The 26,179-nt window shown below is 33.8% G+C and overlaps 1 protein-coding gene and 1 pseudogene across 4 annotated transcripts in view; one reads left to right on the top strand and one right to left on the bottom strand.

The window, feature by feature from the left end:
* The window catches only part of NCKAP1 (NCK associated protein 1), a 114,585-nt gene that overhangs the window by 34,878 nt on the left and 53,528 nt on the right, over nt 1-26,179 (bottom strand). For all 4 annotated transcript variants that reach the window (XM_058300527.1, XM_058300528.1, XM_058300529.1 and 1 more), the window contains 9 exons: nt 25,508-25,640; nt 22,967-23,048; nt 21,873-21,931; nt 19,184-19,329; nt 17,210-17,342; nt 7,757-7,876; nt 7,191-7,330; nt 5,360-5,491; nt 2,411-2,629 (listed from right to left, as the gene is read on the bottom strand). In XM_058300527.1, the coding sequence (XP_058156510.1) occupies nt 2,411-2,629; nt 5,360-5,491; nt 7,191-7,330; nt 7,757-7,876; nt 17,210-17,342; nt 19,184-19,329; nt 21,873-21,931; nt 22,967-23,048; nt 25,508-25,640 (1,164 nt within the window). The remainder of the gene's footprint in view (nt 1-2,410; nt 2,630-5,359; nt 5,492-7,190; nt 7,331-7,756; nt 7,877-17,209; nt 17,343-19,183; nt 19,330-21,872; nt 21,932-22,966; nt 23,049-25,507; nt 25,641-26,179) is intronic.
* On the top strand, nt 10,155-11,749 carry LOC139439352 (T-complex protein 1 subunit zeta pseudogene; annotated as a pseudogene).

Here is a 26,179-nt window from a genome sequence, read left to right as displayed (position 1 = left end):
TTACAGGCATACCTTGGAGACATAGGGGGTTCAAGTTCCAGACCACTGCATTAAAGTGAGTATCACCAATAAAGCAAGTCACATGAATTTTTTGGCTTCCCAGTGCATATAAAAGTCATGTTTACATTATACTCTAGTCTATTAAGTGTGTAATACCATTATGTCTATAAAAAAGCAATGTGCGTACCTTAATTGAAAAACTTTATTGCTAGAAAATGCTACATCATCTGAGACTCTCAGTGAATTGTAATCTTTTTGCTGGTAGAGGGTCCTGCCTCAATATTTATAGCTGCTCAGAGTGGTAAATGCTGAAGGATTGGTGGCTGCGGCAATTTCTTAAAATAAAACAACAATGAAATTTGCCACATTGACTGACTCTTCCTTTCACAAAAGAGTTCTCTGCAGTATGTGATGCTGTTAGATAGCACTTTAGCCACTGCAGAACTTCTTTCAAAATTTGAGTCAATCCTCTCAAACCCTGATGCTCCTGTATCAACTAAGCTTATGTCATATTCTAAATACTTTGTTGTCAGTTCAATAATGTTCACAGCATCTTCACCAAGAAGAGATTCCATCACAAGAAACTATAAGTAACTCCTCCTCTGTTCAAGTTCTATCATGAGAATACAGCAATTCAGCACATCTTGAGGCTCCACTTCTAATTCTAGTTTCCACCACATCTGCAGTTACTTACTCCACTGAAGTCCTGAGCCCCTCAAAGTCATCCATGCAGGTTGGGAATCAACTTCTTCAAACTCCTGTTACTAATGATATTCTGACCTCTTCCCATGAATCACAAATGTTCTTAACGGCACCCAGAATGCTGAATCCTTTCCAAAAGGTTTCCAATGGACTCTGTCCAGATCCATCATTGGAATCAACACCTATGGCAGTTACAGCCTTTAGGAAATGTATTTCTTAAATAATAAGACTTGAAAGTCAAAATGACTCCTTAATCCATGAGCTGCAGAATGGATGTTTTATTAGAAGGCACGAAAACTACACTACTATAGTTGTACATTTCCATTAGAGTTCTTGGGTGACCAGATGCATTATCAATGAGCAGTAATATTATGAAAGGAATTCTTTTTTTCAGAGCAGGTGGTCTCAAAAGATTCAGAAAACCGTGTTGTTAACAGATGTGCTATCATCTAAGGTTTGTTGTTCCATTTACAGAGCACAGGCAGAGTAGATTTAACATAATTCTTAAGTACCTCAGGATTTTCAGAATGGAAAAGCATTGGCTTCAAGTTAAAATCATCAGCTACATTAGCCCCTAAAAAAAGAGTCAGCTTGTCCTTTGAAATGTTAAGTCAGGCATTGATTTCTCTAGCAACGAAAATTCTAGATGGCATCATCTTCTAAAACTGTATAAGGACATTTCATCTACATTGAACACCTGTTGTTCAGTGTAGCCGTCTTCATCAATAAACTTAGCTAGATCTTCTGGATAATTTGCCACAGTTTCTACATCCCCAGTTGTTGCTTCAGCTTGTACCTGCATGTTACAAAGACAGCTTCTTTCCTTAAACCTCATGAACCAACTTCTGCTACCTTCAGACTTTTCCTTTGTAATTTCCTCACCTCTCTCAGCCTTCATAGAATTGAAGAGAGTTAGAGCCTTGCTCTGGATTGGATTTTGGCTTAAAGGAATTTTTGTGACTGGTTTGATTTTCTATCCAAGACCACTCAAACTTTCTCCAGATCAGCAAGAAGCCTATTTCTCTTTATTTGTGTGTTCAGGAGTAGCATTTTTCATTTCCTTCAAAAATGTTTTCTTTACCTTCACACCTTGGCTAAATGTTTGGCACAAGAGGCCCAGCTTTTGACCTGTCTCAACTTTTTGGCCTGTCTCATGCCTTTCTCACTAAGCTTAATAATTTCTAGCTTTTGATTTGATGTGAGAGATGTGCAACTCTTCCTTTCACTTCAACACTTGGAAGCTAATAGTAGGGTTATTAATTGGCCTTATTTTGGTGCCTCAGGGAATAGGGAGGTCCAAGGAGAGGGAGAAAGACAGGAATGGCTGGTTGGCAGAGCTGCCAGAAGACACATATTTTTCTATTAAGTTTGCTGTTATTACATGGAAAAGATCACGGCACTCCAAAACAACTATAATAGTAAAATCAAAGTCCTCTGATAAAAGATCACCATAATAGATATAGTAACAATGAAAAAGTCTGAAATACTTCAAGAATTACCAAAACGTGACAGACACACAAGCTGCGCACATGCCTTTGGGAAAAATGGTACCAACAGACTTGCTCAATGTAAGGTTGCCAAAACCCTCAATTTGTAAAAAAATGCAGTATATGGGAAGCACAATAAAGTGAAGTACAATAAAATGAGGTATGCTTGTATACACTCTAAGATTCTAAATGTGTTCACAGACCTATAATATTATTCTTACCAATTTGTGTATAGACTTGTAATGGTTGGCTCTCCATGACTGTCTAAATGTTGTGTTTGCTGAAGAAGAACGTTATTGAATACTCTCGTAATATCAATTTGCACATAGTTTTCTATTGACTGGAGCACAGTCATGTAGGCTCTTACACTTGTTAAAAGCTCTGATGGTTTTGCAATTTCCTGTGTGGCTTGATTATACATAGTCATCCCAACAATAGATCTAAGAGGGGAAAAAGAATAAGAAAAGAGCTCTAACTTTTCCATTTAAGTAAACAAGCAATTCAGCCTACTGATATCTATTAAATAAGCAATAAAATTAATTTTATAAGTATACAAATGATTAAAAAAAACTCTAAGACTATCAGGAACAAAAATTATTTAACCATAAGGTTTTTAAAATCCCTTTAGCATCATAAATTGTTCATAGCAAGAGTCATGTCCATAGAGTGGCTCTTAGAATAGCAATGCTTTTGAAATTACAGCTACTTCTCAATTACTAATTTTTCTTTGTTAGGCTACAATCAGAAATTAGGATTCACAAGCGACCTCTGTATAAGTGATTTTTCCCCTTCTCTATGGGAAATGCCTTCTTTTTTTAGCTAAAACATCATTATAACCACCAATCACTGATTCGATGTTATAAACCAGGAGTTGAACTAGGCTCTACATAAATTACCTTACAATCCTTATAATAATCAACTAAATAGAGTATTATCACCATCATTTAACAAGTGAAAAAAACTAAGGCTCAGAACTCAAGTAATCAAGGTCACATTGTTTAGAAGTGGTGGGACTAAGGATTTGACCCCAAATCTGCCTGACTCAGTGCAGTTTCTCAGTAAACTCCATTGACAGCCAAAACTAGGCAAATAAACAAAAAACGAAAGAGTTTATCAGTCTCTAATCACTCAGCACACAAAAGTTCTGGGGTGCAGATGTGGCTCAAGCAGTTGGGTACCCACCTCCCACACAGGAGGTGCCAGGTTCAGTTCTAATGCCTCCTAAAGAGAAAACAGACAACGAGCAGACAATAGGAGCAAACAACAAGCAAAAAACAACGAGCAAACAGACAAGGGAGCCATCAGGTACAGAGTAGGAGGGGGAGTGAAACAGTTCCGGTTTGTTTCTATCTCAAGAAACTACATAAGCCTAAAAGGAATTTTGAAAATACTTCCCCTAAATGATCTTTTACTACTTTGCCCCACCCCTTCAATTACCACTTTCTTTAAAACTCTGAGCAAAAATCAAACAAACAAAAAACAATAAAAAAGGAAAAACTAAAAAAAAGAAAAAAAAAAAAAACATCCCTGAGCATTAGAGTTGTAAAAAAGTTACAGTTAAAAGGATGTATCAGGGAGCTGAGGTGGCTCAGGTGATTGAGTGCCTCTCTTCCACATGGGAAGTCCCAGGTTCAGTTCTTGGTGCCTCCTCAAGAGAAGGTGAGCAGACACAGAGAGCACACAGCAAATGGACACAGAGAGCAGACACTGACCACAAACAACAAGGGGGTGGGGATAAAGAAACAAAAGGACAGATCACTGAAGACAAAAGACAGTTCCCATCACTAGGAACAGACCCAGAAGAACCAACTCAAGACAAAATTTTCTATTCTTATATATAGCCCCTAAACCGTAAGCCTGCTCAAGTGATCAGAAAAAAAATCCAACCCACTAATACTCATAAGTTATTTGTTCTGGCATAAAAATTTTCCCCAGGTAAACAAGTTGTTTACTCCTTGCCCTATTCCTGATTGCTAAGTAAATGTTTGGTAAAAAGAACATCTGCTTTTACCAACCATTTACAGAGGGAAAACAAGGGAGCTATAAAATGAAAGTTACCCTTCCACCCACTATTCTCCACCCCCACCCCACCAAGAATAAGCAGCACCAGGAGACATAATGTACCTTTGGTCTAAAAAGAAGGGCATTCTGAGTTTTACTGTCAAGATGCTGGAGAACAAAAGACAGTCTTCATTCAAAATCAACCATTTTTCTAGGTACACAAAGATTTAATACTCAATTCAGGGCCCACTTATTTATTTTCCTATTTTGTTAGAAAACTATATTTCTAAAATTTATACCATTTCATTCCTACTCAGAGCACTTAACACAATATTAAGCACATAGTATAAGTAGTACTTGTTAATGATGACAGAAACTTTTCAAGACCTTTGACAAAATTTTGTTTTTCAAATTGTTTTAAGGCCTTCAAAAAAAAACTTGTCAGATTAATTTTCATTTCCTCTAATTAAGCATAACCTTAGAAAAAGGCTGAAGCAACATGTTACAAAATTCAAAGTTTTGTGACATCACATACAATGTAATTTCAAGAAGCATACATATAACTTGCAAAATCTAATTACAGTTTAGAGCCTCAAGAATCTAGCAGTCTACAGACATAATAGCATACATTGAATTCAGAAAAGACTCAATAATTCACCTAGTTTTGAGGTATTCAAACATTTGACTGTTAGCCACTCTAAGATATAAATCTAACACTACATACAACTCAGTATATGTATCCATAACTGAAAAGTTTCATGAGGCAATACTTAAACTTAACCACACATACAAGGCACTCTGATTTTTTTCTTCCTTCTTTTACTTCCCTCCCCCTTCTTTCTTTCTTTCTTTCTATTTTGACTGCAATCTACTAAACTGATTTCACTATCCTACTGGGCTGTCACCTGTAATCTTTTCATTTTACATGTAAAAAAGCTAAGGACCAGAAAGATTAACTGACTTGCCCAATGTTACAAATAGTTAATAACAACAGATATGGGACAAGAATCTAGGAAATTTAGGTAATTAACGTTCACTATTCTTTACACTATACCATTAATGTTGATGTTTCCCAAGACCAACTTCATAAAAGGAAAAATTGCATAGATGTTAAATATAACACACACTACCTAAACCAACAAACAAAAACAGTTTATATTCTTTCTTACTTAGTAAAGCGGATTTCCAGATGTGAAGTCAAATACTCTCTTGGGGTAAAGGTATGTTCCCAAACTATCATGTTTGGTACATAATTTATAGAGAAACATAACTCAGAAAGTGCAGTGTGCAGTTTATCAAGGCTGAAAAAAATTATTAATAAATAGCAATTAAAATGTTAAGCATTTCATGATAGGTAGTACAAAATTAAAATATTCACCCAATTATTGTTTACTCAGACCACAACTCCAAACAAACAAGGAAGCAAACACACAGACCTGAATGCTACCTGGTCTGATTATAGAACAGTGATACCATCAAAACCATAATGAGATACAACCATATATGCACTGGAAAGGCTATTTTCTTTTTTTATGAAAAATATTCCTGATAAGGATACAATGAAATAATAACCTTAGTCATTTTTGGTTGAATTGAAAATGGTGGAGTCTGTGGAAAAACAGGCAGTTCTTCAGAAAGTTAAACACAGAACTATCATAATTTTAGTTAAGAACAAGAACTGAATGCAGGAAATTCAAGCAGATATTTGTATACCAATAATTTTAGCAGCATTATTCAAAATAGTCAAAAGGTGGAAGCATGTCAAATGTCCATCAGCAGATGAATGAATAAAACATAATGTGGTGCATATATACAATAGACTATTATTTAGCCTTAAAAAGGAATGAAGTTCTGACACACATTACTACATGGATGAACCCTGAAGACAACACAATGAGTGAAATAAATCAGATACAAAAGGACAGATATTGTTTGATTCCACTTACATGAAATAGCTACAATATACAAGTTCATAGCAACAGAAATTAGAGCATAGTTTACCAGGGAAAGCGGAAGGAAAACAGGGAATTAATACATAAAATGGGTTTTGGGGTGATGGGCAAGTTCTAGTAATGGATGGTGTTAAGGGTGGCAAACATTGTGAATGTGATTAATCAGTCCCACAGAATTGTATGCTTGAGAGTGGTTAAGAGGACAAAGTTTATATTGTATATATGTTTTCACAATTTAAAAAAGAGACTAAAGAGGAAATGACAAATTAATGCAATACATAATCCTAGATCTAATAATGGAAGAGAAAAATGTCCAAAACAGCATTATTGGAACACACAGAAAAATCATAATATAGACTGTAAGCTAAACTGGAAATCTGTACTTAAGGTGGTTACATAGTGAATATCCTTCTTCTTAGGAAATGTAAATGGAACTATTAAGTGTTCAAGGAGCATGATGTATACAATTCAATCTCAAATATTTAAAAAATAGACTGATAGATGGACAGAATGATATGTCAAATATTGCAAAATGTTAAAAGTTGGTGGACCAAGATATCTAGGTGGGGAGGATGCTGGAGTTCTCTGTACAGGTTTTATATTATTTTTCCAACTGCCCTGTGAATTTCAAAGTATTTTGAAATAAAAAGTTAAAATAACAAAAATAAAAATAACAGTATCAGTTATGTTCTAATATATCACAACATGTTGAAATGTAAAAGTCTGTCATTTGAAATTGAAAATTATAACTTGCTTATAGTGTACCCAACACTCAAAATTTTTTAGAGAGAGTCTTGGTCTTCAATATTCAATAAGTAAAGACATGTATCTATTACAAGTATTTTCTTCAAAAACCCAAAATCTATGTTAAGACTCTGAAAGATTGAAATAAGCACTGAGTGGCTAAAGGTAAAAAAAAAAAAAAAAAAAAAGAATTTGCAATGACTAGCATTTCCTCAGTACAAATGCCATAGGAAAAAAAAAAAAAAAAAAGAAGTAGTAGTCTTCCATTAATAATAAAAAAATACAATAAAAGTAGATGGCTTACTTGGTTACTACCAGCCTGTTTTTCCTCATGCTCTCAACTCCTGGTTTTTCCCTTTCAGGTTCCCCTTTCTTACCAGTCTGTTTTTTTGATTTCTTATTCACTGCTTGACTGATGGTTTTGGCACAATGCTTGGGCAACAACTAAATTTAAAAAGAAATGAGACTTTATAACACCCATTAGTTTGAAAACACAGTAAGCAAACCTTATTTAGGCAAACTTTAATCAAATCCAGATTGTAGCAAATTTCAAGTTACCCCTATGGAAAGAGACATAAGTAAGATGCAGCACAGTGGCAATACAATGTAGTTACTTAATGTTCTCTAAAGTAAGGGAGGACTTACTGTAACAAAAACTTTGCTACTTTACCAAAACAATTTTATATAACACATCACAAGTAAGTTACAGTCATCTGTTAATGGAGCTTCACAGCAAGAGATAATGGTAAATCTTTACCAAGAATTTAATAATTAAAAGATAGAAAGTAAAAAGTAAATAACTGGCTAACAGCTCACTTTCTTGCCCTCAAACACAAATGCCCTATCTGTATTAAAGGAAATAATTATTACCTGGTCACTAAGAGTACACTGCTCTGTGCAAATATCAGTGATGAGATTTCGAGCTTGTTTGGCCATTTCATCCAGGAACATATTACACAAGGAAAGGCTGCGATCTCCAATATGATGTCTCTGTTAAAGTACAATAACAATAACATTAATAATAAATTACAAGAAGGTAGCTTGAATTAAAAATCTTTAAAAGTAAACATGGAAAATAAAGTTAAAGCCCTATCCTGCAAAAAAATTAGTAAGTGGGGATGTAGGATATTATAGATTTTTTTCCTCTTGTAATAATTAACCTACCATACTATGTTTTTACACAGTTGCTATAAAATACATACTTGCTGATTATACAAGTAATGTTTAATTGGGAGGAAGCTTAAAAGACCAGCATTTTTCTTAACATAAAAAAATATTAGTTTAATCTTCAAATTCCAAAAGGTCCTATATCCAGTTCTTATATATTAAAATATTAAACCTACACTGCTAATGAACAAATTTATTGTATGGTCCCTAATTTTCTCATATTACAATTTATATCTACTATATAAATCTTAACACAAAGAGGTCTGTAGCATATAAACAGAAAAGGAATAAGAGAAAAAATATCAAATATTTAAATAAAAATTGTTAGAAATCAAGTCTAAAATAAATACTCACAAGGCATTCAAATCTCTAAAATCAAATCCCACCCTCTCTGAAAAAAAAAAAAATCCACCATGCATTTTCTGAACACGATATAGAAAAAAATATTATATTTAAGTTAGGAGGGTACATTGTGTACACAATGTTTGTGTACATACACAAACACACACTCAAAGCCATCCATCTCTACCTATAAGATTCCGGATCTTTTGTGTTTTGGTAGGTGATGTAAGAGTTTAATGGTTTCTCTAGTCAAGGGTTAATTGGAATGTTGGCCATACAGTGTTTTCATTTTTATAACAAACATAGAGATGACATACAATATTTCGATGGTGCTGAAACAAGTGTAAGATACACAAAATATAGAAATATCAAATATATACAATAATGGTTCCTAGATCTATCATATCTTACATTGCAATTAATTTAAAATGCCCTATAAAACTTCTCTAATAGGAAGCTAAAACAAAAAAGATTTGCAGGCCAGATACAATTAAATATTGATCTACTTTAGGAAAGCTTTCAAATGATAACATTAAAGTTTTTTTTTAATCAAATTCTGACACTTGAAAGATAAAAATATTCCTTGCTATTATTTCATCCTGAAAAAAGAATAACAAATTAACTGCTCCAAATTCATTCTCTAAAGATAGCAGACTAACTTATAGCTTGAAAATGCAGAATAACTAAGATTTCTTGACATATCATACACATCTCTCCATGGTGTGCCCTGTACCTCTGGGTACAGTGCTAAGAATAAACTGTAGGAAGACAATGGTAGAAGCAGAGAGGCAATATAGGAGACTATTACAAAAATCTGGGGAAAAGATGATACGGACAAGGCTGATAAGAAGGAGGAGCTTAGATATATAAAGGTGGATAGAGCCAAAGAAAGAGAAGGCTCCCAGGTCAGGGGTGGGGGTGATGGTGGCATGTGGCAGATGGTGACAGTTCTAGACTGGATGTATTACATTTCAGGTGGCTAAATAAAGCTAAGGTGAGCTATACAGTGAACAGGATGATATGGGAAAATTTGTGGTTGAGCAAAAAGTTCTGGGCTAGAGATATACATTTGAAGGCATCAGCATAAGGGTGATTTTTAAACAATGAAAATGGAAGAGATAAGTCAACTATTGTACTGGACAGTATAAATAAAGCAATACAATTACTAGAACTAAGACAGGTTGCCATGCCCCATTAATCAAGGATCATGCTGACCCAGTTGGCTATGAATTTCAGATCCAGCCCCAAAGATATTATCTTTCCACAAATGCATTATAAAGACTCCAGTTCAAAATAAGGCCTCAACATCAAGAAATTATCCTAGAGGCTATTTCTATAATCTCTCAAATGTAAATGCGCTAAAAGGCTAAAACTGAAATGATAAAGTAGGATCATACTTTATATAATTATAAAGAACTATGCACACCAACTTGCCCTCTATAGAACTCTTAAGTAAATTCCCTCACCAGAATGTTCCATGCATGATTCTATCACAACACATCACAATAATCAAATCATGGATTTGTCAAGGGTAGAGATTGTAGTTTTGCATCTTTTTATAGTGAAACAGGTTAAAAATAAAAGACTAACAAATTTAACAAATTATCAGCTATATGGCTACAGAAAATAATTAGTCCACCAGAAACTTTCCTCATCTACAAAGGATTATCATCACCAAAACTGTGCTTCTACTTCCTTGTAACAATCAGAGGAAATAAAAGAAAGAAGTGTTTCTTCCTCTTCCTCTGCTGGGTCAGCTATGGTGGCCATTAAGTTCCTGAACCCAAGACCAAGGTGGCCAAGCCCAAGTGGCACCGGCAGTCAACATTAGTGTGGTGCGAGGGCTACAGGATGAGCTGAGGGCCAACCATGAGTCCAAGGGCACCATGAAGATGCTTGTTTTTAGTGCTGGAGACATCAAGTTTACTAAAGATAGCAATGGTCTGCTTCATGAAATGCAAATTCAACATCCAACATCCTCTTTAATAGCAAAAGTAGCAAGAGCCCAGGATGACATAACTGGTAATGGTACTACTTCCAATGTTCTCATCTTTAGAGAGTAGCTGAAATAAGCAGATCACTACATTTCTGAATGTCTTCATCCCAGAATAAAAAATAAAAAATAAAAAAAGAAGGATTTGAAGCTGTAAAGGAAAATCTGCTTCAGTTTCTGGAACAAATTAAAGTAAGCAAAAAGAAACACTTCTAAATGCGGCCAGAACATTTCTACATACTGAAGTTCATGCTGAATTTGCGGTGTCTTAACAAAGGCTGTAGTGGGCTGGACTCCATTTTGGCCATTAAAATACAAGATGAACCTATTGACCTATTCATTGTTGAGCTCATGGAGATGAAACATAAATCTGAAACTGATACAAGCTTAATCAAAGAGCTTGTTTTGGACCACTGGGCACAAAAGAGTACAAGATGCGTATATCCTCCCACACATGTCCTTAGAATATGAAAAAACAGAAGTGAATCCTGGTTTGTTTGTTTTTTTTACAAGGGTGCTGAAGAGAGAAAAACTAGTAAAAGTCACAAGAAAATTCATTGGAGAGTTAAAAAAACAATAAAACTGAAAAAGAAAGTCTGTGGTAATTCAGATAAAGGATTTGTTGTCTTTAATCAGAGGGGATCTGACCCCTTTCCCTTGATGTTCTCGCAAAAGAAGGCATAGTAACCCTGTACAGAGCTAAGAGGAGCAATATGGAGAGGGTGACTCTTGCTTGTGGTGGTAGAGCTCTAAATTCTTTGGATGATGTAAATGCTGACTGTTTGGGGCATGCTGGCCTTGTCTACACTGGGAGAAGAGAAATTAGCCTCCATTGAGAAATGTAAACACTCCTCATTCTGTCACATTATTGGTGAAAGAACCAAACAATGGTGATGTTGATGGCTATTGATGATGGCTGTGTGTTTCTAAGTGCTGGTACAGTGAAAGTGGCAATGGCAGAAAAAAGAAAAAAAAAAGTGGCAATGACAGAAGCTCTGGTTAAATATAAGGCTAGTGCAAAGGGCAGGGCCCAACTTGAAGTCCAAGTATTTGCTGATGCATTGATCATTATTACAACAGTTCTTTCTCAGAACTCTGGTTTTGACCTTCAGGAAATACTAGTAAAAGTACAAGCAGAACATTTGGTATCAGGGAAACTTGTGGATGTAGAAGTGAACACAGGCAAGCCAACGGTAGCAGCAAAAGTAGGCTTATGGGGTAACTCCTGTGTAAAAAAACAACTTCTGCACTCCTGCACTGTGATTGCCACCAACATTCTCTTGGTTGACAAGATTAAGAGAGCGGGAATGTCTACTCTAAAAGGTCAAATTAAAGCTTCCCTTGTATCACCTGAATCATGAACACTTGGCAGAGGGATCCTAAGAATACAGTTACGAATTTAGTCCAAGGTTCAAATGACTTTGAAAGGAATTTTTCCCCATATTAAAACAAGACATTGGTACCTTTTCAAATTATGAAGTTCTAAATTCACAATTACAGTTGGGTTTTTTTTTTGTTTGTTTTTGTATTATTATTATTTCTTGAAGTACCGGGAGCTAGGGATTGAACCTGGGACCTTGCATGTGGGAAACAGGCGCTTAACAACTGCACCACATCAGCTCCTCTGAGTTGGTTTTATCATTTGTTTTTGCTTGTTGTTTGTTTTTGTTTTATCTAGGAGGCACCAGGAACTGAACCCAGGACCTCCCATGTAGGATACAGGAACTCAACAGCTTGCGCCACATCCACTCCCCTGTTGTATTATTTTTAATTGTGCTGAAGTGTATACTCATAAAGCAGGTCCTTTTTATCCAATGAACAGGATGTTTTACTTTAGCTGCAGCAGCATAAAGTTACATGTTAGATAAACTTATGTTATCTACCTTGTTATTAAATATTCTTCAGAAATTTTAATGATTTAATAATTTTTAAAGATGTATTTAATTTATCCAACAGTTCCCTATTGTTGAGCATATATTTTAAATTTTCTGCTACTGTAACACCTAAATAACAAATTTTTAAAAGTACTCTATTTCCTTACTATAAATTCCTGTGTATCATATCTTTTCATGCTTTAGAAACAGCACTTTTCATGCTTTAGAAACAGCACTGCTAAAATACTTTCCCAGAAAGCTTAAGTTTATATTCTGTGTTAGGTGGGAAAAAGAATAAATTGGATGCAAGGGAGTCAAAGGGTTCAAGTATAAAATGAAAAAAATAGAGATAGAGTGAAAAAGATGCCTGAGCCTAGTGACTAAGGGAGCTGGAGTTTTCAGCAATTTTCAGGCTGACCATATTTTCATATTTCTAAACCTCTGCTTATTCAGAAATAGCCATCCCAACCCCTCAAGTGTCTTCACTCAAATTACTGTTCCTCATAACTGTTTCCACAAATTGTTTTTATACAGATGCTTTCTCTGTATTCTTTGAAGATGTAACTGTGTATTACTAAGAAAGAGTGCAATAAATCTGAAGGCAGGGAAAAAAAAAAAAAAAACCCAGAAGAATGTTTTATAAACTTTATGGTTCTATATAAACATAAACATATTTTTAATTATCCGTTGTAATTATTAAATAAGAACTAAGTCCGACCCTTTTAAGGAATTTCATAACTCTTCCAAGTAAATGAGGAAGCAGTAATACTAAAATAATTGATTTAAGGCAAATAATTTTAACTACATAATTACTATATATGTTATAATAGTTGTACAAATTGTTATGACAACATAGTAAGGAAAGGACAAATTCTAATCGAAGAAATGTTGAAAATCTTTTTGGAGGAGGTGGGATATAAGCTGAACCTTGAAGAAAAGGTGAAATACAAGAGGTAGAGCTGAGTAAAATGAGTTTTATGAACAAGGAATAGCTTTTAAGAGGCCAGAAAGCATAAACAAATAAAATTAGAAACTTCTTCAACATTGTAAAGGATGTATATGAAAAACACATCATATTCTACATGAAAGACTGAAAGCTTTCCCCTTAACATGAGGAGTAAGAAAAGGATGCCAGCTTTCACCATTGCTATTCAAACACTTACTAGAAGTTCTAGCCAGAGCAATTAGGCAAGAAAAAGAAATAAAAGGCATCAAAATTGGAAAGGAAAAGTAAAACAATCCCGATTTGCAGATAACATGATCTAATACATGGAAAATCCCAAAGATTTTCTATAGCTAATAAATGAATTCAGCAAAGTTATAGGTTACGTAACCAACACAAAAAACAAGTTATATTTCTATACAATCCAGCAAAGACCAATCTGAAATCAGAAAATCAATTTCATTTATAAAAGCATCTAAAAGAATACAACACTTAGGAGTAAATTTAACAAGGAGGTAAAAGATGCGTACACTAAAAACTATAAAGAATTGCTAAAAGAAATGAAAGAAGAACTAACTAACTAAAAGACATCCTGTGTTCATGACTAGAGGAGTTACTATTAAGGTGTCCATTTTACCCCAAATGACTTACAGATTCAACACAATTTCTATCAAAATCCCAGCTTTATTTTGCAGAAATGGAAAATCCAATCATCAGATTCACATGGAATGGCAAAGGAGCATGAACAACCAAAATGATCTCGAAAAAGAAGAACAAAGTTGGAGGACTCACACTCCCCAGTTTCAAAACTTAGTACAAAGCTAGAGTAAGCAAAACATTGCAGTACTGGCATAAAGATAAACATACAAACCAATGGAACAGAATTATGTGCTCAGAAATATGCCCACACATCCATGGCCAACTAATTTGTGACAAGGGTGCCAAGTCCACTCAATGTGAAAAGAACAGTCTCTTCAACAAATGTTCCTGGGAAAACTGGATATCCATGTGCAAATGAATGATGGTGGATTCCCTACCTCATACCATATACAAAAATGAACTCAAAATGGATCAACCACCTAAATATAAGAGCTAAAACCATTAAACTCTTAGAAGAAAACATAGGGGAAAGGCTTTAGGACCTTATATTAGGCAATAGATTCTCAGCTAAGATAGATAAACTGGACATCAAAACTTTAAAAATTTTGTACATCAAAGGACATTATCAAGAAAGTGAAAAGATAATCTATAGAATGGGAGAAAATATTTGGAAATCATAATCTGATAAAGGTTTAATATCCAGAGTATATAAAAAACTCTAACAACTCAAAAGTAAAAAACAATTTTAAAATAGGCCAAAGACTTGAATAGACATTTCTCCAAAGATCAATGAACAATAAACACATGAAAAGATGCTGAACATCGTTAGCATGAAGAAAATGCAAATCAAAACTACAATGGGATATCACTTCAACCCACTAGTATAGAAAATTTAAAAACAAAATAAAACCAGAAACTAAAAACGTTAGAGAGGTTGTGGAGAAATTAACTCTCATACATTACTGGTGGGAATGTAAAATGGTAGAGCTGCTGTGGATAACAGTTTGGTGTTTCCTCAAAAAGTTAAAAACAATTACCATATGGCCCAACAATTTCATTCTTAAGTATATACCACAAAGAAAATGAAAGCAGGGACAGATGCCTGTATGCCAATGTTCACAGAAGCATTATTCACAATATTCAAAAGTTAGAAATAACCTGTGCCCATCAGCACAAGAATGAATAAACAAAATGTGGTTTATACATACAATGGAGTATTATGTAGCCATAAAAAAAGAATGAAGTTTATACATGCTACAACATGGGTGAACCTTGAAAACACTGTTAAGTGGAATAGGTCAGACACAAAAGGACAAATAATGCAAATTTCAACTTATCTGAAATATCTAAAATAGATAAATTCATGGAGGCAAAAGTAGAAGAGAGGTTAGTGGGCTTTGGGGTGAAGAGAACAATCAAGAGTTATTGCTTAATGGGCAGAGTTTCTGTTTGGGTTAAGGAAAAAGTTTTAGAAATAGATAGTAGAGCCAGTTGCACATCATTGTGAAGCTAACTAATGCTACTGAATTGAACTGCACACTCAAAAATGACTGAAATGACAACCTTTATTTTATACATATTTCATGATTTTCAGAGTTAAAAAAAAAGTAATGATACCACAGAAATAAAAGAAGAGTTGATGGGCAATATAATGTAAAAGTTGACAGTGAAGAGTTAATGAGATAAATCTTTACAGAAAAAAAAAACAACAACTATAAATCTATTAAAATAGGCGGTGCTAATACCCTCAGATACTCCCTAATAAATTTCCTGCAGGCCAATCTCCATCCATCTCAGATTCTGTTTACTAAAGACAACAACCTAGAACAGATGTGTGGCGGCAGACTTGGCCCAGTGGTTAGGGCGTCCATCTACCACATGGGAGGTCCGTGGTTCAAACCCCGGGCCTCCTTGACCTATGTGGAGCTGGCCCATGCGCAGTGCTGATACACAAGGAGTGCCATGCCACACAGGCGTGTCCCCTGCATAGGGGAGCCCCACGCGCAAGGAGTGCGCCCCGTAAGGAGAGCCACCCAGCACGAAACAAAATGCAGCCTGCCCAGGAATGGTGCCGCACACACAGAGAACTGACACAAGAAGATGATGCAACAAAAAGAAACACAGATTCCCATGCCGCTGAAAACAGAAGCGGACAAAGACGACGCAGCAAATAGACACAGAGAACAGACAACAGGGGTGGGGCGGGGGGAAGGGGAGAGAAGTAACTAAATAAATCTTTTTAAAAAATAAATAAATAAAACAGATATGTTACTGAATGCTTTAAGATACTAAAAATGTTATTGCTATCTGTATGTTTCTTTCTGTAAGTCCAGCAGTTCTAAGTAAAGGGACTCAACACTAAGTTAAATTATAAAATAAATCACTGTTTAATTTTAATATATATTCTTACCACACTTACACTGTGATAGTTTTTTCTTTAAAGATTAGAAGAAACACTAAGTACATTTTGGATATATTTGGTATCAATAAAACTACTAAGGGAAATGGATGTAACTCAAGCAGTTGAGCTCCCGTCTACCATATAGGAGGTCCAGGGTTCAATGCCTAGGGCCTCCTGGTGAAGGTAAGCTGCCCCGTGTGGCAAGCTGGCCCACACAGGAGTGCTGGCCAACACAGAGAGCTGGCACAGAAAGATAGCACAACAAAAGGAGACACAGAGAAGAGCCAATAAGAGACGTAGCAGAACAGGGAACTGAGGTGGCACAAGAGAATGATTGCCTCTCCCCCCACTCCAGAAGGTCCCAGGATCAGTTCCCAGAGCTACCTAATGAGAACACAAGCAGACACAGAAGAAATCACAATGAATGGACACAGAGAGCAGAGGGGTGGATAAATGAATAAACCTTTAAAAAAAATAAAACTTCTAAGTAGTTCAATTAATTCAGTAATTGTATATATGAGTGTGTGTGCATCTGACAAATATAAGCAGCAAATACAGATTTTATTTAATATATCTCTAATATTAACAAGTCAGCAGCTATTCCTCTGACTTGTTTTCTTAGAATCTATATATTCAATCTTCAAGTCCTTTTAATGCTACTTTGAAAAAGAAGCATAATCAATTACTATATATACTATATATACCTTTACCTATATATAACATTATATAAACAAATGTTATATATATTACCTGTATATAATATATATAAACATTAATATCTAACCCATCATTTATTTTAACAAAGATAATTCCGAGACCTTACATGTCTATTTATATTACATACATTTATCTATACATATATACATATATCTATTAAACATTCTTATGATTCTGCATAGAAATGCATTAAGTGTGAGCTAGATTAGGTAATTACAAATTATGAGAATCTTTGCTTGGCATAAGTCTGAATACTATATAAATCACAGTTCTACTCTGAAATTACCTCTTCTGGACACAATTCATGTGTGCAACTCATAAAATGAGTGCAAAGCAGTGGAAACGCAATTGAGTATCTTGACTGAGAGGGTAGCTCCAAACACTGTTGAAACATCTTCTCAAAAGCACGACTATAGAAACTATATGAGGAAACAAATTAAAAATAAGAATCAATTTTTACAGTTAAAATTTTTATAGCTAAACATTTTTCATTAAAATTTTGATACAGTACTTATGGTTAATTTGATTCAAATGAATGATTCAAAGTTACCAACTAACTTGTAGCATTTATTCCTTAAAAAGAGAGTAAGCTAATTTTCCCAGAGTACTTCTTACATGCAAACAATCAATTCAGAGTAACAAAAATATTGTATATATATATAACACTAACAAATATTTAAAATACGAGATTTAAACCAAAAATGTATATCTATAGCATATGAATACATAACATTAAAATCTTACTTCATCAAATCTCATCAAAGCTTAGTCACCATCAATTGTAAAAAATACCATTGTTTTGTATGCAACTATGAAAGAAAAACACTGCCATATAAACAAAGGTGCCATCAAGTTTAAGTTAAATTCTGATTTAAGAGAAGTTATATGTAAAAGAATATGAGGCCATAAAACACAGTATGCCTCAGAGTAAAGAAACAAACAGAAATAGTAAACAACTTCACCTTCAAGGATGTGACAGGGAAAATAAGAATGTGACTATGAGAAAATACAGGTAAAAATTAAGTATGGCTGAAAATTATAAATCATAAACATTACTTCAAAGTTCTTTTAATTCTAAGAGGGGACAGGATTTTCTATTGCTGTCTCCAAATATCTCTCTTCTTTTGCAATAGGAAACTTTCTGTAGCCCATATGTACCAAACCATAAAATCTTATGTTTCTTTTGGAAGGTAGCCTTTGAGGCAGACAGGGGTTCCAAACAATCTTTTAAAATCCTAGCAAATTTCACTATGAGTCTAAACCTTAAAAATCTATTTATTGATATATTTCATGAGTTCCCTTAAGAGACCCCTATGCCTTCCCTGCCTGGTCATTTGGGTTTCTTTGGCACTACCGCTAATTAAAACCAAGTTAATGAACTGCCAAAAGCCATGTGGATTGGGTTATTTTCCACAATAAAAGTATTGAGGAACTTTTCGTAATGAACTCTAGTCAATATATAGAAACTACTACCACTATCTACTGAGACTACTTCAGCATTTTAGAAACAGAGGTACAGACTAGGTTATCCCTATTAGCTTCACTAGAGAAAAAAAATAAGAGGAACAGTGAAAACAGAATTTATATTTATGTAACCCTGGAGCCAGAATACTTGAGTTTGAATCCTGGCTCTATTGCTTATTACTGCGATCACAACCTAGTCCATTTATCCATTCAAATACTTATAAAGTACCTATACTGTGTTATACACTAAGAGAGCAAAGACCTTCCTTCAAGGACCACAATATCTGGAGAGATAGAGAGAGGAGAGAAGAGTTATAAACTAAGTATAACAAAAGAGGATGACAGAAGCAAAGGAGAATGTAAACACAATGGAGGGAATAGTTCATACATCACCCTAATATTAATGTTCAATTTAACAGTCTAGAAGAAAATTACTAAGTATTTAATTTCCAACATTTATTCTTTGACCCTGATCCACAACTTCTGTTTCCTCTAATTCTACCATGCAAAGGTGGACCTTTAAGGCAATTTAAAGTAGCTCTTTTTCACCCTTCTCAAAGAAAATGTAAAAAATAAAACTCAAATCAGAAGAGTTGCTCTTATAGAGAATTTAAGAGATGTAAAATCCCAACTTGATAAACTTCTTTTTTGCAAGTTGTTATAAAAGTCCACCATTTTCTTTATTCTGAGTCTATTGCCGAACTGCCTTAAGGACTATGCCAACACAAAAATAATACAAAAATATCTTTGGATCCTAAAAATTTCAAGTTCTGATTTAAAGGAAATTATAACATACCAAAATATGGAGAGATCTGATGTTTCTACCAACATTTCCACCAAGGAATCTACCATTTTTGTATGAAAAATGATTGTATTCATCATCTTTCCAAGTTCTCTGTGATCTGCAAGGCTAAGTGAAGCCTTAGAGACACTAGTATATGCCTGTAAAAGTACAATAAAAAACCAAAGTAGTTTGAGTGTAGACCAATGATTTTAGCAGTCATTCTACAAAGAAAAAAAACAAAAAAACACTGAAAAACATTTATAACTTTTTATTGTGACACTATCAGTAACATTATCCTTTTAAAAAACTGAAGTGACCCTAACTTGATATTCCTATCAAGAATTTCTTTAAATAAATATGCTGATAGACTAATATCCATAAAACAGAATCTGATATAAAACAAGTTCATCTTAAGCATCATTCAAGGGAAGTAAAGTAACTGCATTATCAAAAGTATAAAACAATTGTTATGTTAATCTTTCCAAAAAGTAATTTTCAATCTAGTTGAAGAGAGAAAAACATATATAGGAAGCAATCAAAGTTAAGTATTTGCAAAGGTTAATTCAGTGAGGTTTCAGATTATAAAGAATCATCAAAAACTGGAATAACAGAATACACGTACTAATTGATGGATTCTACCAAAGAAGTTAAAAATGGTAAAAATTAAAGGTAAATTTAATTTTAAAAAAACAAAAATAAAAATGGTAAAAATTAAGGTAGATTGGCCAAAAAAGTGTTAGGACTTACCTGAAACCATCAAGAAAAATTGAGGGGAAGGAAATTTCATGATTGGAATACCAAATTATAGACAACAGAATCATGTCCATAGATTGTGGATATTTTAAAGGGCAGAGAAGAATAGTTGGGATGCCTATTGAGAATTTAGGGATTATAAAAGGTTTCCCAATAGAAATGACACCTACAGAGTAAATACTGTTCACTATGGCTAGAGTTTGAGTGCAAAGAAGAGAAGGGAAATGGTCAAAGATGTATCATAGAGAACCTTGTTCAGAAATTTGGACTTTTTGGTGAACCATTGTGGGTTCTATATGATGGCCTGTTTCTGTTTCAGAAAAACTGCACTGCATGGCAAGGGCTACAGGGAAAAGGTGGGCAAGAAGGGGGAAGGAGGATGAGATCTGTTAAAAGGCAGTGGTAGCAATTATCCACATAGTATTATGATGGTCTAGTCTAGGGTGTTGATCGTTAAAGATGTTCACCTGGGAAATGATGAGATGTGGTGGGTGACAGAAGAATTATAGGATTCTAGCTCTTTGAAGACACTTCTTCATGGGTCTCATGTGCTCCTACACATCTTGGTAAGTAGACCAAGAATGCAAGGACTGGACCATTCTTTACCCAGGCCATTTCTCAGGGTTGAAATTACAGCTACCAAACTTGAGGGATGAGGTAATGTTACCCTCTAGAAGAATGATCAAGTATGCTTACTGTTGATGATGAAACACGGAGTTACTCAAACTCAGTATTCCTCAGCTGCAATGTAAACCCAAAGAATATAGACTATTCATTCCGGTCCCTCTGTAATATGAACTTGGGGGCCAAGTAGAACTGATGCAAACATGCTAACGTTCATGTTTGTTTGCTGAGCCGTGAATAAATTAAGTCCTTTGTCTATGACCCAGAAGCTTAAATTAGAAATATATTTATCCAAGCTTAATAAATAGCACAGTGAAACGACAACCTAAAGAATGGAAGAAAATTCTTGGAAATCAAATATCTGATAAGGGCTTAATATCTAAAATATATAAAGAAGCCCTACAACTCAAAAAAATGACAAATAGCCTAATTTAAAAATGGGCAAAGGTCTCTAACAGACATTTCTTCAAAGAAAATTCTCAAATGGACAATAAGCATATGAAAAGATGTTCAACATCATTAGCCATTAGGGAAATGTAAATCAAAACCACAATGAGATACCACCTCACACTAACTAGAATAAATGTTTTTTAAACGTTGGCAATTCTACTTCCAGGTATAAACCCAAAAGAATTGAAAGCAAAGACTTAGGCAGATACCTGTATACAAATGTCCATAAAGCATTATTCAAAAGAGCCAAAAGGTGGAAGCAGCTCAAGTTGTTTCCATCAGCAGATGAACAGATAACAAAACATGTTCTATACATACCATGGAATATTATTCAGTTATAAAAAATTACACGCTACAATATGGATGAACTTTGGAAACACTATGCTAAATGAAATAAGCCAGACAAAAAAAGACGAATACTGTGTGATCTCACTCATATGAAATAACTATCATATGCAAATTTGTAGGCACAGAAAGTAGATTAAAGGGTACCAGGGGTAGAGGCAGGAGTAGGGAATGGGGAGTTAATGCTTAATGGGTAGAGGAGTTTCTATTTGGGGTGACGAAAAGGTTCTCATAATGGATGGTAGTGATGGTAGCAAAACAGTGTGAATGTAATTACTACTACTAAATTGTACACTTAAAAGTGGTTAAAATGGTAAATTTTATCTTGTGTATATGTTACCACAATAAAAAAGATAAAAAATAACTAGTACAAAATGTTTCTTTTATAAGGTAAGGACTATGGTTAATTACATAAGAGATTTCAAAAGGCATACGAAAGTAAGTATTTCATAATTCTTTCTAAGTGTTTTCATGTTCAAGGTATTCAAAAACAAAAACAAAATAACAATGAAAATTAAATTCTTCTTACCTGCAACCTAAACCAATCTAATCTCATTCCTCTGAAATCAAATACTTCCCCATCTTCAACTGCAACAGAAAATAAATTACAAAGCAAATGACCATTTTCACAAACTATAATCACATTTTATAATTTAAGGACTGAGAGTGCAAATCAACTCAAAATCCTATAAAGATGACAATAAAGAAGGCAGTTGTCCTAAAAGACAACTTCTCTTCTAACTCTCTTGATTCTCGGTCTGCTTATAAATTAATACAAAGGACCTACAAATAGAGCTTAAGGGATACTGTGAATATAGACTTTGGACAACATGATGAAGTTCCATAAAATAACTCCAAATAAACTAAATATCACCAGGCAACTTTCTAATACTTTCATTTCTTAAGTATGATAACTATAAAGATTGATTAAATATAAAATGTATTTATTACTCAGAAATTCTCAAGATTTCTGATACCTTTTATGTAAAGACTTCAAAACTAAAACAGCATAATCAACCTATTGGAATAGAGTGTTCATATAATGAAGAGGCAATGTAGTATAGAACATCCATTTCTGAAACTGATAGACTCAAGCTCAAATTTCTAGTGTAGCACTTAATATCTCTTAGAGCTTGGGCAAATTGATTACCTACTCAAATTTTGAGTTTCCAAGTCTGTCAAATAAAAGTAATAACAGTGGTTTTAAAGAACTGATGTGAATTAAATGGGATAATACAAACAAAAGCCTGGCACAAACTAAACATTTTAAAATAATATCCATTACTGCTATTGTTATAGGTATGCCTGAACCAAATATTTTGTTACACAACACACAGTACTCTTCTATTTTTCTACTTTTTCTATTACAATATGCCTCCTTTTTACATGCTGAATAGTAAGAAATATCAAACTATATTTCTTATTTTTGCAAACAGCATCACAAATGCATTTTGAAAACTCTTGCTTCAGAGAGTACAAAGTTAAGGAAAAAGGGAAAAGATGAATTATGTCCAAGAATGAGGTGTTTCTATAAAAATTAATTGTTAAATTAAATTCATTTCTTAATAGTGAAGTTTGAAACCCTGATTAAAAGAGAAGATGCTTTTACTTAAGACTAATTACCTTGTTTTACACTTAGGGAAGTCATAGTGTTCACAAAAGAAGACATGATGATTGATTCATCTTCAGGGCAAACGGAAAGATTCTGAAAAAGAAATAATGCTAAAAATGGCTAGTTGGGAAACAACCCATAGGTCCATGAACTGGTGGTGAATGAACAAATAAACTGTGGTATATTCTTACTATGGAATATTTTTTTTAGTAATAAAGAGACATGAAATATTGATACACATAACAACATTGATGAATCTCAAGAACATTATGCTAAGTGAAAGAAGTGAAAAACAAAAGACAATATAATGTGTGAGTCCATTTACATGAAACCTCCCCAAAAAAGAAGGCAAAACTATAGTGACAGAAGATTAGTGGTTGCTGGAAGTCCAACAAGGGAATCAAGTTAAAAGGTGGGAAAGAAAAATTTTAAGGGTATAGGAAATGTTCTACATCTTGACTAAAGTGGTAGTTACATGATTGCACAGTTGCCAAAAAAAACTAGGTGAATTGTTATTGTATATGACATAAACCTCAATAAAGTTAGGAGGAAAAAACTTTAAAAGCAGCTAGATAAATGAATATAACATAAAATGTATTAAAAGTGGATGCTAAAAAATACATTGTTTTGAAAATGTATTTTAGCACACAACATAAAATATAGTTTCAAAGCATCAAGACCTATTATAGCAAAAATATATTATACCGTATTTGGTCTTAGTTCTACATTTATCAGACCTAGCAAATGGTTAAAAACAATATAAGGGAGTGATGTGGCTCAAGAGGTTGAGTGCCTGCTTCCCCCATAGGAGGTCCTGGGTTCTGTCCCAGGTATCTCCTAAAAATAAACAAACAATGAAAAAATCAACACAGGGGAGCTAATGTGGCTCAGTGATTGAGCACTGGCTTCCCACATACAGGGTCTGGGGTTCAATCCCTGGCCCCAGTACCTTAAAAAACAACAACAACAACAAAAAAAAAAACACTATAAATGTACTTTATAACAGAAAGTTTGGTAAGGAGATTAGGCATTCAAGTTGCAAGAATACTGACTCTATTATTTATGAACTATGTGGTACACCAAGCAAGTTTATACAGGTTCTGTTTTTTTCAACAAATAACATACCTATAGTCACAGACTTCTGCATAGATTCAAGAAAATACACTAAATATTGGCAATTGTTATTAGTATTATTATTGTTGCTACTGATACTCCTACTTCTACTATTATATAAACTCAAAAGAAATGTTAGGAACCTCCAGTTTTATAAAAAGACACCAGTATCAAGTGAGTTAAAAATTTCAACACTATAACATAAATCTGTAAAATTAATAAATAAATATCAATAAATACAGAATAGCATAGTTCCAAAGTTACATGGAACCAGGTTTATTTTTATATTGTGTGCTAGCATGAATACCCTTCCTTGGTTTATCTAGTAAGTAATAACTCTTCAAATAAAATTGCATTAAGGTAATAACACTCTAGAGATAAAAGCAAGTTTTCTGTTCCATTTTTTAATGGTCATTCTAAAAAGAAAGTATCTGAGCTCCATCTAGTGGATAAAAGAATAATGCACTTTAGAATAGTAATAAAGTGGTAAACAATTACAGGAACAATTTTTTTCTTAGATGTGTCTTTTTAGATAAGCGTGGGAAAAAATTGGGTTTCAAGGTAAGCTTATTCTCCTGGAAAACCTGTAGTTTTAAAGCAGTTTTAATATAGAGAATTTTTACTGCTCTTCCTTTATTCTATACGCTAACTTATAATATTTTAGACATCTGTGAGTTTATGAAATGAAACAAAATATTTTCCTTACAATTGGCTCATTTGGAATAAAACTAAGATTTATATTAAAATGGAAAAGATTTAATAAAGAAATAAAGAGCAAAAAAAGCTGACTAAAATCTAATGAAAGACTAAAATCCAAAATGAATATAAAATTAAGACATTTAAAAATTAGGACATTTAGATGTTTATTTTCTGATATCCTCTAACATACTATACAGAAAGAATTATCACTTATTTTCCCTCTTATACATAATTATCAATTATATTTTCTCCATGATCTCTTCTATATAGTTACAGTCACTGTCCAAGTTCAGATTCTCATCAGCTCTCATTTAGCCTACTTAAGTACTTCATCTTCTGGTCTCTCTGCCTCTTCTTTTCACTCCCAGCAATCCATCACCGATGATGAGCCAGAGAGAACTTTCTAAGTAGTAAATCTAATTTATGACTAACCTCCTCTTTCACAGGTCCTCTATAATTTGGTTATTGTACACCTTCACCCCAGGATAAAGAATTGTTCCTTTCTGTGTTCCCTCTGAGATTTGTAAACATTTCTTCATAATGACTACCACTGTTTCCTCCCCTCTAGACAATAATATCCTTAATAAAATAGGACCATGACTTATATATATTTGTTATCTCTATTACTTGGCATATGGTAATACTTTATAAATGCTTTGTTGACCAAACATATTTGTTACTGGAAAGGAGGGAAAGAAGAAACAAAAGGGGGAAATAATATGAAATGAGATAACTTTTACCTGCACAAGTTCATTGAGTACAACAGCATCAAAGCCAGAAAGGTACTGCACATAATACCTCTGCATTACAGGTCCATATTTCCTAACATGTGCTCTAAGTTCTTCCATGTAAAATATTAATTCAGCAATGTGCCTTTAAAAAATTTCAGGAAAATATTTGAAAGAATTCACTGTTATCAAGGAAAATACAAAATGCCCATGATATTACTATTAGAAGCTATTTTCTTAGAAAAGGCATTCTTAGAAAATGGCAATTATTTTCTTAAGTTATTTCACATAAATAAAAATATCATGGAAAGCAAAACTCAAAACAAAACAAAAAAGCTAACACTGAAAATCAATAGAGGAAAATCCAAAATGAAAATAAAATTAGGACATCCCAAAAGTACATCATTAAATATGAAATAAGATTCTTCTATATGCCATTTCTCTTTGTTTATCTAACTTCTGTTGAGGGACTGTGAACCTCCTCTTGAGGGATGAGAGAGAAACATTTCAAATGATAAACTGGGTTGTAACTGTATTCTCTAAGGATTCTTATTTAAATGCTTTGTGAAGTAAATCATTTTGAAAAATTAATCCATAGGAAATTATTGGATATAGTCAAAGAAAACAAACAAGAACTTTATTACCATTTAGGATGCTGGAAAAAAAATTACGAAAAGCCCTAAT

The sequence above is a fragment of the Dasypus novemcinctus genome, chromosome 7 (genome assembly GCF_030445035.2).
Source record: "Dasypus novemcinctus isolate mDasNov1 chromosome 7, mDasNov1.1.hap2, whole genome shotgun sequence".
NCBI classification, from domain to species: Eukaryota; Metazoa; Chordata; class Mammalia; order Cingulata; family Dasypodidae; genus Dasypus; species Dasypus novemcinctus.
This window is presented reverse-complemented; position numbering and strand designations above follow the sequence as displayed.